This window comes from Epinephelus lanceolatus, chromosome 6 (genome assembly GCF_041903045.1).
Source record: "Epinephelus lanceolatus isolate andai-2023 chromosome 6, ASM4190304v1, whole genome shotgun sequence".
NCBI lineage: Eukaryota > Metazoa > Chordata > Actinopteri > Perciformes > Serranidae > Epinephelus > Epinephelus lanceolatus.
Genome location: NC_135739.1, coordinates 40,401,892 through 40,417,958, shown reverse-complemented (window position 1 = coordinate 40,417,958; position 16,067 = coordinate 40,401,892). Strand labels below are relative to the sequence as shown.

Genomic DNA, 16,067 nt, shown 5'->3' with positions numbered 1-16,067 from the left:
CATAATAATCGTATATGATGGCATTTAATTCATAAAATAGATGCAATAAAAGTGTAGTAGCAGCTCTCAAGTCCTAATGTTAGCCTGGTTATTTTTGTCAACAGAGAGTCAATGAGGAGGGAGAGTGAAGAACAGCTGTCTTTAATTATTATTAATAGAAAATATTAATGTTTGTTTTACTGTTTGTTTTTATTAGGTGCACTGGATGAGGCACTGAAAAAAATGAAGGAGCTGGAGGAACAGGTGTCGTGCCTCTCTCTCTGGACCATTACTGGATAGATGGTGTGTGTCTGAAGAAGACTACAGGTACTTCACACGGTTCCCATCCAAACATGTCTTTTTTGTTTTCTGGAGATCTGTTGAGCCCTCTGCATCCAGGATTGTGTACTGGTCCAAAGCAAGCAGGATTGGAATTGCCACTATGGAGAAAGAGGTTATCAGACCAAGCCCAAGACGTAAACTTCAGCTTATTGATGAGTTTTTCATGTTTTGCCTGCCTGTCGCTGCTGGCCTCAGAGATAGGGTTTTGGCTGAGATAATTGGGGTGGGCATTTCTACAGTGAGCCATGTTTTGATCACATGGTCTAATTACTTGTACCTTGTGTTGGGATCAGTTTAAATCTGGATGACGCGGGAGCAGGTGAGAAAAACAATGCCTGTTAAATTCCAGCAGTACAGCCCAAATCTGAGGGTCATTGTTGACTGTACAGAGTTCAGTTGCGAGACCCAGAGGCACTTACCCTTCTCTCCGAGACATTCTCCATGTACAAGAGCTATACTACATTCAAGGCATCAATTGGAGTTGTACCCTGTGGTGCCATCACTTTTGCATCTAAACTATTCACTGGCTTGTCAGTGAAGATTCTCAGTCATCCAGGTCATGGTAATCCTAAGTGCTATATCATAGGCAACTGGACTTGCTTGCGTTTCTTGAAGACGTTTCACCTCTCATCCAAGAAGCTTCTTCAGTTCTAAATGACTGGTACGAATTTGCAGGATATTTGGGGTCATCAGGTGGGAACCTCCTTTCACCAGTGATTCGTCTAGTTGGTCCCACGACAGTGATCTCTAGCGTCCCAGAGACACTAGAGATCACTGTGTGGGTGGGAACCCTTGCAGAGTCGTAGGGGGTCACGTGAGCTCTTAGTTTCAGAGTCGTTAAGGTCACAATATGAGTCGTTGACCCACCTGACCCTACCGACTCACATAGTGGCCAGGTGGGTCAACAACTCACTTACGATATTCACTGGCTCAATCTCTGACAAGAAGTTGACAAGGCAGTCAGGGATTTTGGAGTTACTGGAGCCAGGGAATGAGATCATGACAGACAAGGGCTTCCTCATTGAAAAGCTGTTGGTGGATGGTCGGGCCAAATTGATCATTCCACCAGTGGCAGTTCTAGCCTAAATGGCGCCCTGGGTGACACCCCCCCTATGGCCACCTACCCCCCTTAAAAAAGAAAAGCCAGTTCAGTAGAGAGGAAACTGACAGGACCCAGGCCATAGCCAGACTCTGTATTCTTGTTGAACGAGCAATTAGACAGATAAAAGAGTCCTGCATTTGGGCATGGTGAACTATCAGGGTCCTTTAGATCTTGAAGGTGAGGTCAAATACTGGGTAGAGTGAGCATGCTGCCTGGCTGTTGTTCTCTCTTCTCGTGATGCCAAAATTTGACACCTCATCAAAACCCTTCTTTCCTCTGACACCTCATCTCAATTAACAGACAGCTCCCCTTCTCATCAGTCGGAACAGGCAGCTCCTCCCATCATCAAAAGTCTCCTCTCCTCATCAATCAGAACAGACAGCTCATCTTATCATCCAAAGCCTCCCCTCCTTATTAGTCAGTAACACACAGCTCTTCTCATCATCAGTCAGTAACACACAGCTCCTCTTAAAATTATGTCTTTCCATTTTGTGTAACTGAGTGGTAACAACTGTTCTTATTTTCCTCAACAGAAACACGTACTTAAAGTGCTCCAGGCATTCAAAAAAATGGGATCCTCTCCATCTCTCGCCAGGTAAATATTTCCTCTATTAATTTCACCCTCATACAACTGTGATAAAATGCATTATCTTAATGTATTTTTGTACTTTAGCACTTAACCTACTCTTAGTGACCTATTAGTAATCAGGGTTATATGGACAACATTACTATCAGCAGATTATTTTGTCAATCTATTTAGCTGCGAACCATGTGCATCAATGCGTCTCTAGTTTATAGTCTATAATCAGAGGTGACTGCAGAGTATGAAATTGAAATGATTTCTTCTATCAAGGAATCATTGGGAAGTGTCTCCAGAAAATCAACGTGGAGGACAAGAAGGAGAACCATTGCTGTGTCAGTAACCACCTCCTTCCCTCTGACACGTCAGTCTCCAACTGCGTGGGTCGGGGCATCTTCTGACGTAAGACACTCTACCACAAATCAGACAGCATCAAGCTGTTCTCACAAATTGTCATGGATAAGGACATTGTTGTCGGCATCAAGGAGAGTGGCAACTGAGCCTAGTTGAATGCACACTTCTTCAGGTGCTCCTTGTGTTGACCCCTTTACGTTACTGGGTGTGTTGTGGTTTTCTTGCTCCAGGTGAACAAAGGCACAGCTTGTCGCAATGGAACAGATGGAGAGACCACGACACAAGGTGAAAATGGATTATATTTACATTCTAATTGAAAACATGCAAGCGCAAGCCTTCTTTATCGAGAAATCTTTACAATTCTCTGCACATTTTAGCAACATAATGCAGAATGAGCACAACCACCACAGCATACAAACATCCTGTGGCTTATTGTTCTACAGGTCTCAATAGGCTCTCGAAGCACTGTACCCAGTATAAGAGGTATGGTTGGGATTTGCCAAGTGGAGGCGTGTTATCAGGATCTCAGACGGTTATTAATTTTGAATTGATTTTAATGTTCTCCTCCAGAATGGCCTGGTACCTACTGTGGAGCCAGAGATCCCGCCTGACACAGACCATGACCTGCTAGGCTGCCAGTACATCACACAAAATGTTGGTTGGTGGGATTTGTCTTAGTCGTCTTAGTCTGCCAAATTACCAGCAGTGAAACATTTTCCCCCCAGATATTTCAAAGCATGTATAGTAATATATTGCTTTTAACAAAGCAGTTTAAGAAAAACACAGAGGACTAAGTTTCCCGGCGGCATGCTGCTTTCTGTGTCTTTCCAGCAACCTGGTCTGTCTGGAGGCCAGATTGAGAATTACATTAGCCAGGGTGCCCATCCATTGTCTTTGGAAGCTGACCTTCTCTTACAGCTATGAACTCCAGGCCTTTTCTCTTGCAGCCTGGCAGGAGGAAAGCTGCTAACAAGGCAGTTGCACAGGTAGCTTTCTGCAGCAGGGCCAAGATAAGTATCACAGAGCATGAACAACAACGTCATTAATATTTAGTAAGCACCGCAAGATGTTTTCTTGAACATACCCATCTGCTTTAAGACTTGTAACATCCACTCTCAGGATCTGAACACATGAGGTCCTTTAACCCATGCTATCTGTCTTCATTGATTTGAAATAATTATGTTTTTTTTAATAATTAGAAAGAACTGTAACAGTTTCAAAAATCCTATATTGAACCACAGTGCACAATAGATTTAATTTACAACCAAATTCAGCAATTAATTTACCCTTACACTACTACATTTATAGAAAAACAAACACATAGTTATTTAATAGATTTCATACTTCAGTAGATCAAAACAGTAGATCTTCATTCATTAGTTTGCAGTGGTGGAAATTAATTAAATACATTTACTTTAAAACTGTACTCAGGTACAGTTTTGGGGGTACCTGTACTTAAATCCAGTTTCTCCGCAGCATGTTTCCTAAGACTTGTACTCAACCACATTTCAAAGGCAAATATTGTACTTTTTACTCTTAAATTTTAACAGCTGTAGTTATAAATAATGTTGACATTTTTCTTTAAAAACTTACGATAGGCTTAAGAATATTTAAAGGGATACTTTGCTGATTTCTAACCAGCTCTGTATCATAACAATGTGGGTAGCATGTGTAAATGAACTGTGCTAAACTTCCCTCCATCTTACCAGCACCCAGATCCCCCTGCTTATCTCTTAGCTCTAAATTTTTGCTGGCTCTGGGGCTTTTGCTTGAACTACTGATTGTACCTTTGCATTTTCATATGCCCACCACCACGGATACAAAGAGTATAGATACAGATAGAGTGAGATAGAGCCTCTCTCTCTTGCGCTCTCAAACCTAGACAGAACTGAGATCGATCAGTAAAACTAGGCAGTGCTGGTGAACCAAATTCTGTTACTCTTTTCAGATATCATCAAAATCATATTTTAAGTTACTCTTTAACTGTAGATTGTTACCAGCTGGCCGCCACACTGTTAGATTGAACTGTAAAACTACACAGTGCTGATCAAATATGAACCAAGATTCTGTCACTGCATTGCCTGTTTCTTGCCTCAGTTGTTTTCAGAAACATATTTTAACTTACTGTGTAGCGGCCATACAAGATTGTTTGCTACCAGCTGGCCCCCACATTGTTTCCTGTGTAAAAACATAGTATACCAGTCATTGTTGCCAGTTTTATATGGAATGGGTACTTTTATCTCCAAATAATGTTTCTGTACTTTCACCTCAGTAGAATCTTGAACTCGAGACTTATACTTGTAGTGGAGTATTCAATTTTTGCATTTGTAGTTTAATTAAAATGAATTGTACCAAATCTTAATATTTTTTCCTCCACTGTCAGTATGTCACTTTTTGTTGTCACTTTTTGCTCCCTAGCAAAACATGAATGTAAGTCGAAGTAGAAGTCATCAACCTTGGCCATGATTTCTTTCATGAGCTCATCATCTCTCCACATCCTCTCCACTGTGAAGTCAGTCCTGGTATCTGTCACCAGATCACACCAAGCTAAGCCAGTGATTGTGAGCTGACCCTGGATTTGCCAGTGGTTAGGTGTGCTTTTTCTTCAGTTTAAATTGACCCTGAACAAACTCGAATTGTGATGCCTCTCCTATGTCTTCTTCATCAGGGCACTTGACCTCAACTAGGCCATAGGGAGGGTCCTCACTTGGGTTCACCACTTTGCCAAGGTGTGGAGCATTGGGGCGAATGACAAGACCACATGGAAAAACATTAACATAAAATGTCTCTGCATAGCGCCGAAGAACCTGTTGCTCAAGTTCCACTCATCTACACATGGCCATGGTCTGCGGGGCACCCTTAAAAATTCTTGTGTGTGAATGTTTCTGCACTGGACTCTGACCTCACATGACCTACCTCATAAAACTTACTTGCAGTAAGCCTAGGGTGACGCATGCTAACCTAGAGTGGGCTGTTGAATTGATCCTGTGTTCCCTCTTCAGTTATCCCTGACATTTCAGGTGACACCTATAAACTCTGCATATGCACTTGTTCAGCCCAGCAACCAGGAACAGAATGGTGTGTTGGAAGAGGGTGTAATGTGAGAAAGGTAGTGAGGGAAATTTAGAAAAGTTTGGATGGTGAAGTACATCCTTGGGCAACACAGCTGTACACTGATATGATAAGAGTGAACCCTTTGGGACAGCTCCAAATTTTGATTCCACCATAGTGAGAGCAGACATTCCATCAACAATCTTTGCTGTGGTCCAAGAGGAATGTGGGATGCTGCTCCAGCAAATACATCACTGTCAGGCAAAGGTCCTAAAACAACGTAATCATGTCTTTGTGTCTCTGTATATTTCTTGTAACCTTATGTGAAGATATATTTTTATTAGTATTTGGATATTAAAATTACCTCCATAAAGCTTTGTACAGCGTAGACTGCACAGTTCCTGCCAGAGGATTTAGGCTTTCACACTACAAGCTCATCCACTGGTTCTGGAGCTATGCCCTGACAGAATATGTCACATTTTGTGCAAGATTGTTAACTGTTTTCCAAATGTCATGGCCTTTTAAATTAGATTTTGTTGGTGACTGTTATCAAATTAAAAGGAATAAAGACTGAGTTATTTTTTCTTTTTCTTTTTCTTTTTCTTTTTACCTGGGTGCAGGGCCTGTGGCAGGCTTGCTGTTTGCTTGTGCAAGCAAGAGCAGCTGTAACATTTTTGGTTCCCAGAGTGCTAAAATGGGCTGTCTGGTAAAGTAATGCAACAAGTAGTTGCACAAACATCTTCCAGCAAACACAAGAGCATGTATATGCTGTCATCTCACGGGGTGTATTAGTAGTTTCAAAGGTGATCTGAAGAAAGTCAAAGTTGTCATATATTTCACAACTGTATGTAAAGTTGTTTATTGCACAATAAAGATGCACATGCTATGATAAGATAAGATTAACTTTATAAATCCAGATAGAAATGCTGTGCAGCAGTTGCAGTACAAAGTTGGAATGGTGTCTGGTGTGCAGGAGCTGGGCCTCCAGCCTACTCAGCTGTCATTCATCACTCATCATCTGCTCACTATAACAACCTGCCTCAAACAGCCAGACCTCGCCAGATTGTAGACTCAGTTCATGCTGTAAGTCTCTCTCCAGCCATTTCATTGTGCATTTTTGTCCTGCATGTTTTTTGTGAGGAATAACTACTTCTCTCTTCTGCCTCAGTTCATGTCCAGCACCGGTCTCCAACACCAGTCCTCTGTCCAGTCAGCAACCCAGTTACTCCTGCCATATCTGCCCAACTATCCACTCTGCCCTCACCTGGATCTCCACTGCGCTCCGCCTCTTCTCTCTGCCTTGGAGTCCACCATTCAAAACCCGTTACAGTACAATCTGTCCAATAATGGACTCTGCAGAGAATGAGGCTTTGAGACACGCTATTGCCCTGCAAGGCCAGCATTTAGGCCATCATGAGGTGACCCTAAAGCGTCGCTCAGAGCAGCTGCGGGAGGTCAGTTCAGCAATTGCTACACTCAATGAACGTTTAGCTTCAGCTCCAGCCACCCCACCTCAAGCTCCTAGCCCACAGCCAGCCTCAACTGACCAGCCAGTCCCTCCTGTTTCCGGCCCTGAACCAAACATTCCTCCACCAGCAAAATATTCTGGAGACCCTAATACTTGCTGACAATTTCTAACCCAGTGCCAGTTAGCTTTCAGTGCTCAGCCAATTCGTTACGCCAGTGAAGCGGCAAAAGTAGCTTACCTGGTCAATTTATACATACAAATATAAATAACAAATATAACAACAGAACAGATATAAGACCTAGGGAGATAAGGTGAGTTTAGTGGAAGCATCACATTAATGAACGGATTTATGAATCTAATGCATCCCTTTTATTGTGCTGTAAAATTAATTAACAGCCAGGGCTTTTATTTGCTTCAGTCATTGAACCACTTGTGTATATTTGTGGACAGGTATTTGTATGGGATGGGCTTTTAATTGCTTTTACACAAAACTCTTGCTAAGCAAAGATGAAATACTATTAAATTGTATATTTTAACCAGAATGAATATTACTTGTATAAAACGTAGAAACATGAATCATGAATCAATTATTTAATTACCAGACTGCACATGGAGAGAGAGATGGAGAAAAAAAGAGTTGACGGTAGTTTTAAGGACTAAAGTATCCACGGGGTGGCCATGGCTCAGAGGTAGAACGGGTTGTCCACCAATCAGAAGATCAGTAGTTCGATCCCCAGCTCTTTCTGTCGGTATGCCAAAGTATCTTTGAGCAAGATACTGAACCCCAAATTGCTCCCGATGGCTGTTCTATCGGTGTGTGAGTGACTTAAAAAAAAACTGAGTAGCATGTGTGGCACCTTGTATGGTAGTCTCGGCCACCAGTGTATGAATGTGTGTGTGACTGGGTGAATGTGACTCGTAGTGTAAAAAGCGCTTTGAGTGGTCGGATGACTAGAAAAGCGCTATACAAATGCAGGTCCATTTACCATTTGTGGACACAACACTTTTCTTTATCCTCTTAAAACAGGCAACACAACTTGGATTAATTTCTTTTTAACAGCGGATCCTTGCGGACTTAACACATACTTGGACTTTATGAAAAAGGTATGGGGTCGCCACTTTTTCTTCCCCTCTCTTGTTAAGCACTATCGTGCCGGTAAATCTGAATGAATTATACTTTGTTCCCCGTAGTTTTTTGTCCAAATAATTTCTATGCTGATAATCTACTTCGCACCAGAACCATGACTAATTAAGACATACGTATTTATCCACACCCGGCTAGCAAAGGGGATTTGGTGTTTAATTGCTGTTATATAGTAACCTATATCACATACATCATTCTACATAATGCCAGCATGTGCTGTTGGTATTATAAAACTATACATGCTGTTGGTATGGACACAGACAACTAGCAGGAAAGCAATTTAATCTTAGCTATGTAATATTACATGTATTTACCTCAAGCTGATGTGGCTCCTCCGCATCTGGCCCTAATCATCACTTTCCCTGCAGTTATATTTGAGACTTGACATGTACAAACACAAACACATAGGTTTTCACATCTCCCTGAAATTTTTCAACAAGACGAACAACATCTGCACTTGCAACTTTGGGCAAAGATATGACTATAATGACTGGGAGAAAATGCGCTGTACAGGCACATTTTCTCATAGTAGCAGTTCAAACAGTAAAACCTCAGGAAAGTAGTGACGGGAACTTTTTGTGAAATAGGCCTATCTAATCAGTTCATTGCAGAGTTCAAGTAGATGTTAAAGCCAAATTTAAAGTAATCCCCTCAAGGTGTTCTTGACATACTGCATTCATGATAAAGGGACGGACAGATGGACAGACAGACAGACAGACAGACAGAAAACCCAAAAACATAACGCCTCCAGCCATGGCTATCGTTGGCGCGAAGGCATAAAAATGTGAAAAGGTAGCATATCCCAAATTTCCAGGTCTGGCTAGACTAAATACTGTCATTTCACTCATGTATGTGGCTCACATTATTCCCAGCAGTGTGTTTACTCCAGCACTGTGGGTTACCAAGTTGAGCCTGTGTGCTTTAAATGCTCTGAGGAAGGTTTTGAAGTGTTTTCTATGGTGATGTGAGGCAAATAAATCAGTGAATTGTTAGCATTTTGTCCTTCCTGAATTGGAAATGTAATAATTTGGGATGAGTTGCCTTTTCACATTTTTTTTAAACATGCTCATTGGATTTTGGGTTTAGGAATTTCTTTAAATTTGACATAAGCATCCACTTGGGCTGAAGAATAAACTGATTAGAATTTTGTGGTCGAAGGTCAAAAGTCAAGGTCAGTGTGACCTCACAAAAGATAACTCACGAATTCATTTCCTAATTATGACTAAACTTGACACAATGTCTGATAGGATAAAATAATGAAGTGATGGCATTTTATATCCAAAAGCTCAAAAGGTCACTTTACTGTGACACAGTTAAACTGTGCTGATTGAATAGATCTTCTGTGCTGGCAGGGGGACAATGGGTGCATAGGAATGCAGGGGTTAAGGTTCTCCGGCACAGCGCCGGATTTCCAGCGTGGTGATGTTTCTGTCCGGAACGGGCAGAAGTGTTCTGCAGTGCGAGCATTTCACTCGCATTTGCCCCTAAAAATATATATATGTGCGAGCTGGGAAAATGATTTAGGCGCACAGTGTGCGAGTTAACACAACCTACTGTTTAACATAATCGACATCGGACATTTTTTTATCGATACACGATCAAATAAATGTATTTTAAACTCCCTCCTTTGGCTCTAATACAATCGTCGCCCTCTCTGCCTGCAGTCCCCACTGCACTGGGCTTTGTAACAATGTCCCGCCTACAGCCCCCTCTGATTGGTTACACGGCACAAGTGATAGCCAATCAACACTGACGCCTGTGCATGCTTTCACATCATGTCACATTGAGACACAGAGCACAGATGGAACGGGAGAGGCTCCGGTAAGCCAGCGGTAATTTTGAAGGTAAGGTAACAGAAACCAAACAGAATGAAAGTTGCAATAAAAATCCTCTATGCTGAAGTTTTAAAGTCACCACCACATTATATGATCCATTTCAATGATGACATGCTTGCCCAGAGGCAAAATTTCGACGTAACTGCCTGTTTAATTCACATCAAGCGCGATACAATTTTGCAAACAGCCTATGATTTAGCTTCTAAAAATAAATAGCACCAAGGCAAAAAAGAGATGTAGGAGCTATAAGTCAAAAAGTCTGGTGACCACTGAAAGTTTAATCTTTATTTATAAACTCATTATGCTATAAAAGTTTAATCTGAAAAGTACTAAAGCTATAATCTTTTTGTTCTTTTTGATAATAAACACGTTCCTTTGCAACACATACATTTCTATTTCTTCATTTTGTGACTGCAACACCAAGCCCCCTGCTCCGGAAAAGATTTCAGGCACACAAATCTTCCGTACTCCACATTTCAGGCACAAAATTTTTTCTTGCATTAACCCCTGGGAATGTGAGACAGTTAAGGTCAGGTTAGAGGCAAAATATGTTTACTTGGATTGGGGTTATAGGGACGCCGAGGAAGGAAGGTCAGATTAGTGTACAGCACAATACACACCATAAAACAATATACAATGATCAATATACACAGTCAATGCAATAATAAATCTCCAGTATGCACCAAAGCATTTGCATACTCCCATCTCAGCCATTAAAAAGTCTGTGACTCAAGTTTTTAAAATCATTAATTGAAATGAAGCTCTGAAGCTTCAGAGTTTTTTGAAGTCTGTTCCAGGCTGAGGGAGCAGAGTACATGAATGCCCTCTTCCCAAACTCGAGCTCTGGGAACTGAGGCAGATAGACAGTCCTGGGATCATAAGCTGTAAGATGGATTGTGTGTAAAGGTAGCAGTCCAATGATTGCTTTAAAGATAAAGATGTACCAGTGGAGAAGCCTACGAGCAGACAAGGACAGCCAACCTACCTTAGCATACAGAGTACAGTGATGGGTGTGTGATTTACAGCAAGTAATAAATCTCAATACACCATGATAAGTAGCGTCCAGCATGAGCAGTGAAGTGGAACAGACATATACAATACATCACCATAGTCTAGCAACGGCAGAAACGTTGCAGCAACAAGCTTCTTTTTGGAGATAAAAGAAAAACACGATTTATTTTGAAAATAGAAGTCCAGCCTTACCTTTAGTTTCTTGACCAAATTTTCAATGTGTGGTTTAAAAGACAAGTTATCATCTAAAATGAAGCCCAGGTATTTAAAATTAGTAACAATCTCAATAGGAACACCTTGGTATGTGTGCACAGCAGTAAGACAGCTGGCTTTTTCTTTTGATTTAGTAAAGATCATCATTTTTGTTTTATCTGCATTAAGCACAAGTCTTAATTGCAGGAGCTGGGCTTCAATTTCCTTAAAAGCAGCTTTCAAGTACTCCACGGCCTTTTGTAAGGTCTCTGCACAACAATAGATAACAGTGTCATCGGCATAGAAATGGAAATTTGCATTTTGGACACTTTAACCCAAATCATTTATATAGATAGTAAATAACAGTGGACCTAAGATGGAGCCTTGTGGCACCCCCTTGTGGACAGCCGAGATATCAGAGGAACAACCATCAACTTTAACACATTGAGACCTGTCTGAAAGGTAATTAGAGAACCAGGCCACAGCTGAATCCGACAACCCTATACTAACCAACCTATGCCTCATAACATCATGGTCCACAGTATCGAAGGCCTTAGAAAAATCAATAAAAAGAGAAGCACAATATTGTTTTTTATCTAGGGTCATAATAATATCATTTACAACTTTTGTAGCTGCTGTGACTGTACTGTGGGATTTTCTAAAACCAGATTGATAACATGATAAAATAAAATTACTATGTAAGTCCTTCAATTGATCACTAACCAGGCTTTCCAGAACCTTGGCGAGGGGTGACAGGTTTGAAATTGGCCTGTAGTTACTGAGGCTTGAAGGCTCACCAACCTTAAAGAGGGTTGCTGTTTGAGTCGTTTTTCAACAATAATAAGGCAGTAATTATCTATTATAATTATTATTTCCTTTGTGCATTGTGCAACACCCTTAGTTGAGGACACATTCTTAATTACAATGGTTCTGCTCAAAGCTGGTGGAAAAACAGGCTGGTTCCCTACATAGAATCAGGATTCCAAGAATCCAGAATGGAATTAGTTAAAGAACCAGAGCTAATTTGGTGAAAAAGGGGTAATAGTGACTTCAAATTGATCCATAAAATGTTGAACGAGCTCATGCTTTTTTTCCCAGCAGCGCTTTCAACTTCAGCACTCCACAGGAGAAAATGTTTCCGTGTCAAACTTCAATCTTGTATTGCTGCTGTTTGGTTTGTGTGTGACTGCAGGTGTTGGAGCGGTTACAGCAGAGAGGATTCTGGATCACAGGTTCATGTGGCGGTGGAGTGGACTCTTCGCAATTTAGTGAATACATTCTACGGAGGGAAGGCCGAGGCAGCCAACATCCCCCGACCCTCATCCAAATAAAACAGGAACTCGTGGACTGAACTCAACTGTTTGTCAAACCCAGAACAGATTCACTTCAAAAACAACGAAACAAGTCAACAAACTAAGCAGAAATGAACGCTCAGAATTTCTCATGCTGCAGTATAAAAATAAGCTACATAGTATGTATCTGAGATGTTAGTCTTCTTTGATACTTTACTGACACTTACTACATACATGTCAGATAGTGGTATCATTACAGTACAAGTCCATCAGTGCTGGGACCACATTTCCCATGATCCTCTGCCAGTCCCTGCACTGATGGACTTGTACTGTAATGATAGTGGTATCATTACAGTACAAGTCCATCAGTACAAGTCCATCAGTGCTGTAATGATAGTGGTATCATTACAGTACAAGTCCATCAGTGCAGGGACTGGCAGAGGATCATGGGAAATATGGTCCTTAATTTGAAGTTCACTAGCATTAGCACTTCTGTTGACATAAAATAAAGGCTGGTAATTAGGGATGTGCAGTATAGATTCAATCTTTTATCACAGAAGAGTCATTTGAAATTGTGATATAGTGTATACCTGGGAAATTCAATTAAGAAATCATTGATGGATAACATAACCAGATGCTTATGTCAGACTTTGGCTACTCCATTGAAATAATACCTGAAAAGTTAAGGTACTGCATCACATTGATGCAAAAAATTTAACCGTGCCAAAGCCCAGTCCTGCTGAGTGATTTTCAACATTGCCCACATTGTCCCTAATATCCCCAGAGATATTAAAGGGAGAACTACTGGATGCTCCCATTTTTACAGGGTTAAGTTAAAGATCTTAGGCTTTCTTTATGCCTTTAATAGATATGTTTCCCTCCAATTTTTCTATTAGTCAAAATTTGTGTTAGTGAGCACTTCTTTTCCATGATAATCCATCCCGTTGCATATCAAGATGCTGATTTAACATTATCATTACAACACAGGTGTGCCTTGGGATGGTAAAAGGTCACACTAAAATCAATCAATTTTATTTATTTATTAATTTATTTATAAAGCCCAATATCACAAATCACAATTTGCCTCACAGGGCTTTACAGCATACGTGTGCAGTTTGATCACGCAACACAATAAGAGAGAGGCCAAAAGTTTTGAGGGAGTGTGCCATTGTGATGCTGACTGCAGAAATGTCCACCAGAGTTGTTCATCTTGGTATGCCACACCTGTCAGGTGGATTGATTATTTTGGAAAAGAGAAGTGCTTGCTTACACCGAAAAGTGTTGCATATACATTTTTGAAAGTGTTGCTTATACATGTTTGTTTAGTATAGTTCAACCTTATTGATATTTATCTCCACTGTGGTCTCAGACCACATACTGAGGCTAGAAAATGCGCTGTGTCCACACATAAAATAGATGAACTTTCTCATCATGCTGATATTTACTGAATGGTACAAAAACACAAACATGGACACCTGAAGCTCTTCTTGGGAAATGGCTGGTGGCTACAGCTCACAATTTGACTGCATGGATTTCACAAGGATTTCTATATTTAGAGGTAGGATATTTAAAAATGATGGCTGGATACTCATACATTTTGATATGTATGTATAAGAATATCCTCTTTAGATGCCATTTTGTATTAGGTAAATTAAAAATGATATTGGATTCGTCTAAATCTGTCCACCCATGGAAAAAGATTACATCAGCAATTCGTTTTAATACCAATAAATGTGTGTCTACATTTATTGGAGAAAGAGCACCAGTGGCCATGTGAATTATGACTCATCTGTCAGGAGCTAAGAAGGGAGTAACATGCTGCTGACAGGACACTTTTACTGCCTTTGCTCAGACTGCTCAGCATCTCCTTTAACATGCAGGCAGCATATCAGCAGCATAAACTTCTATTTGCTGTCTAGACTTGAATCAGAGGGCTACAAATACCGTATTGAAAGTAATCTTTTTCAAACCAAGGTTGCTGGTGGTTATGTAGTGTATTTTGTGTATATATACTGTGTATGTTCAATGCAGCTGTTTACAACTTGCATTGCAATCATGAGCCATGAGCCTTTTTTGCATGTACTGTTGCATTGTTGTGTAATATTTGCACAGACCATCAGTTTCTTTGACCTGGAGCAAATCTGACATGTCTGCATTTAGTCAAATATACATGTTGAGCACAGAGTTCCTGTGAAAAAAATAACACTTATTCCAGTCTTCATTATATTTGTGTGGTTGTTATTTAACAGTTTCTATCTTCATAGACCTTGTTCATGGCGCACATTTTGACATGTGACAGTAGTAAAGGCACAGGTGTCTTAATGATGACTGCATTCCACTCAGGGGTGGCCATGGTATTGTTCATGCTTACTGGAAAAGCTTATTTGGACACTTAATGTAACTGAGCCATCATTAAGCTGACGTGCTGACGTATTGCGGTAAGTGAGTTGTGTCATTTCCAATGTTTCTGTGACAGCGTCTCTGTACTGCTCTAGTGAGTTCTACTAGCCTGCTTTCTGCTTTCTCACCTCAGTTGCTTTAACATCTACTTCAAGTCTTGACCCACACTAGTTCTGTTTAAGCACTTATAGCTCTCCTCCTTTTTACGACTTCCCTGATAATCTCTTAGCTGTTGTTTGCACGTTACTAGCCTTGGTAGCTACATTAGCTTTACAGTTAGCGATGGCTTATCCCTCTGCTCTTTCTTGCTCGGTGTGCCAAATGTTTAGCTATGCCTCTGCCTCCTTTAGCAACAGTGGTAATTGTAACAAGTGTAGCTTATTTGCTGCGTTGGAGGCGAGGCTTAGTGAATTAGAAGCGCGGCTCCGCACCATGGAAAACCATTCAGTAGCTGCGGTAGTTAGCCAGTCCCCTGTGGTCGGTACAGAGCCACATAGCATAGCCTCCGCTAGCGGTCCTCCGGTAACACCTGTTCAGCTGGGAAGTTGGGTAACCGTTCGCCAGAGGCATAGCTCCAAGCCGAAGCTCACGGCTCACCACCAGCCTGTTCACATTTCCAACCGCTTTTCCCCACTCAGCGACACACCCGCTGAGGATAAAACTCTGGTTATTGGCAGCTCTATTCTAAGGAACGTGAAGTTAGCAACACCAGTGGCCATAGTCAAATGTATCCCTGGGGCCAGAGCGGGCGACATTGAATCAAATTTAAAACTGCTGGCTAAAGCTAAACGTAGATTCAGTAAGATTGTTACGTCTGCAGCAATGACACCCGGTTACGCCAATTGGAGGTCACTAAAATTAATATTGCCTCGGTGTGTGAATATGCAAAAACGATGTTGGACTCTGTAGTTTTCTCTGGACCCCTCCCAAATCTGACCAGTGATGACATGTTTAGCCGCATGTCATCATTTAATCGCTGGCTGTCCAGGTGGTGTCCAGCAAACGATGTGGGTTTCGTTAATCATTGGCAAACTTTCTGGGGAAAACCTGGTCTTATTAGGAGAGACGGCATTCATCCCACTTTGGATGGAGCTGCTATCATTTCTAGGAACCTGGCAATTTTTATTAGTAATTCAAATCCCTGACAACCCAGAGTTGAGATCAGGACTCAGAGTCGCAGTCCTATACGCTTCTCTGAGCTTCTAGTTCAGTTACCCAGCCACAGTTTTCATAGTTTTATACAAACGGTGTCTGTCCCCCGATTACCTAAATTATTTAAATCCAAAATGAAACAAAGAGGAGATGTGCATAACAACC

General features: G+C 41.1%; 1 protein-coding gene across 5 annotated transcripts in view; it reads left to right on the top strand.

Moving 5' to 3' along the window:
- Positions 1–12,657, top strand: part of LOC117270924 (BTB/POZ domain-containing protein KCTD1-like) — an 84,114-nt gene extending 71,457 nt beyond the window's left edge. For 2 of the 5 annotated variants that reach the window (XM_033648935.2, XM_078169063.1), the window contains exon 5: positions 12,251–12,657. In XM_033648935.2, coding sequence (XP_033504826.1) covers positions 12,251–12,409 — 159 coding nt within the window. In that variant the 3' untranslated portion in view covers positions 12,410–12,657. Of the gene's footprint in view, positions 1–196; positions 307–1,956; positions 2,019–2,276; positions 2,406–2,587; positions 6,830–12,250 lie in introns of those variants that run through there. The other 3 variants (XR_013491732.1, XR_013491731.1, XR_013491730.1) reach the window with 3 other exon arrangements.
- The last annotated feature ends 3,410 nt before the right edge of the window (positions 12,658–16,067 follow it).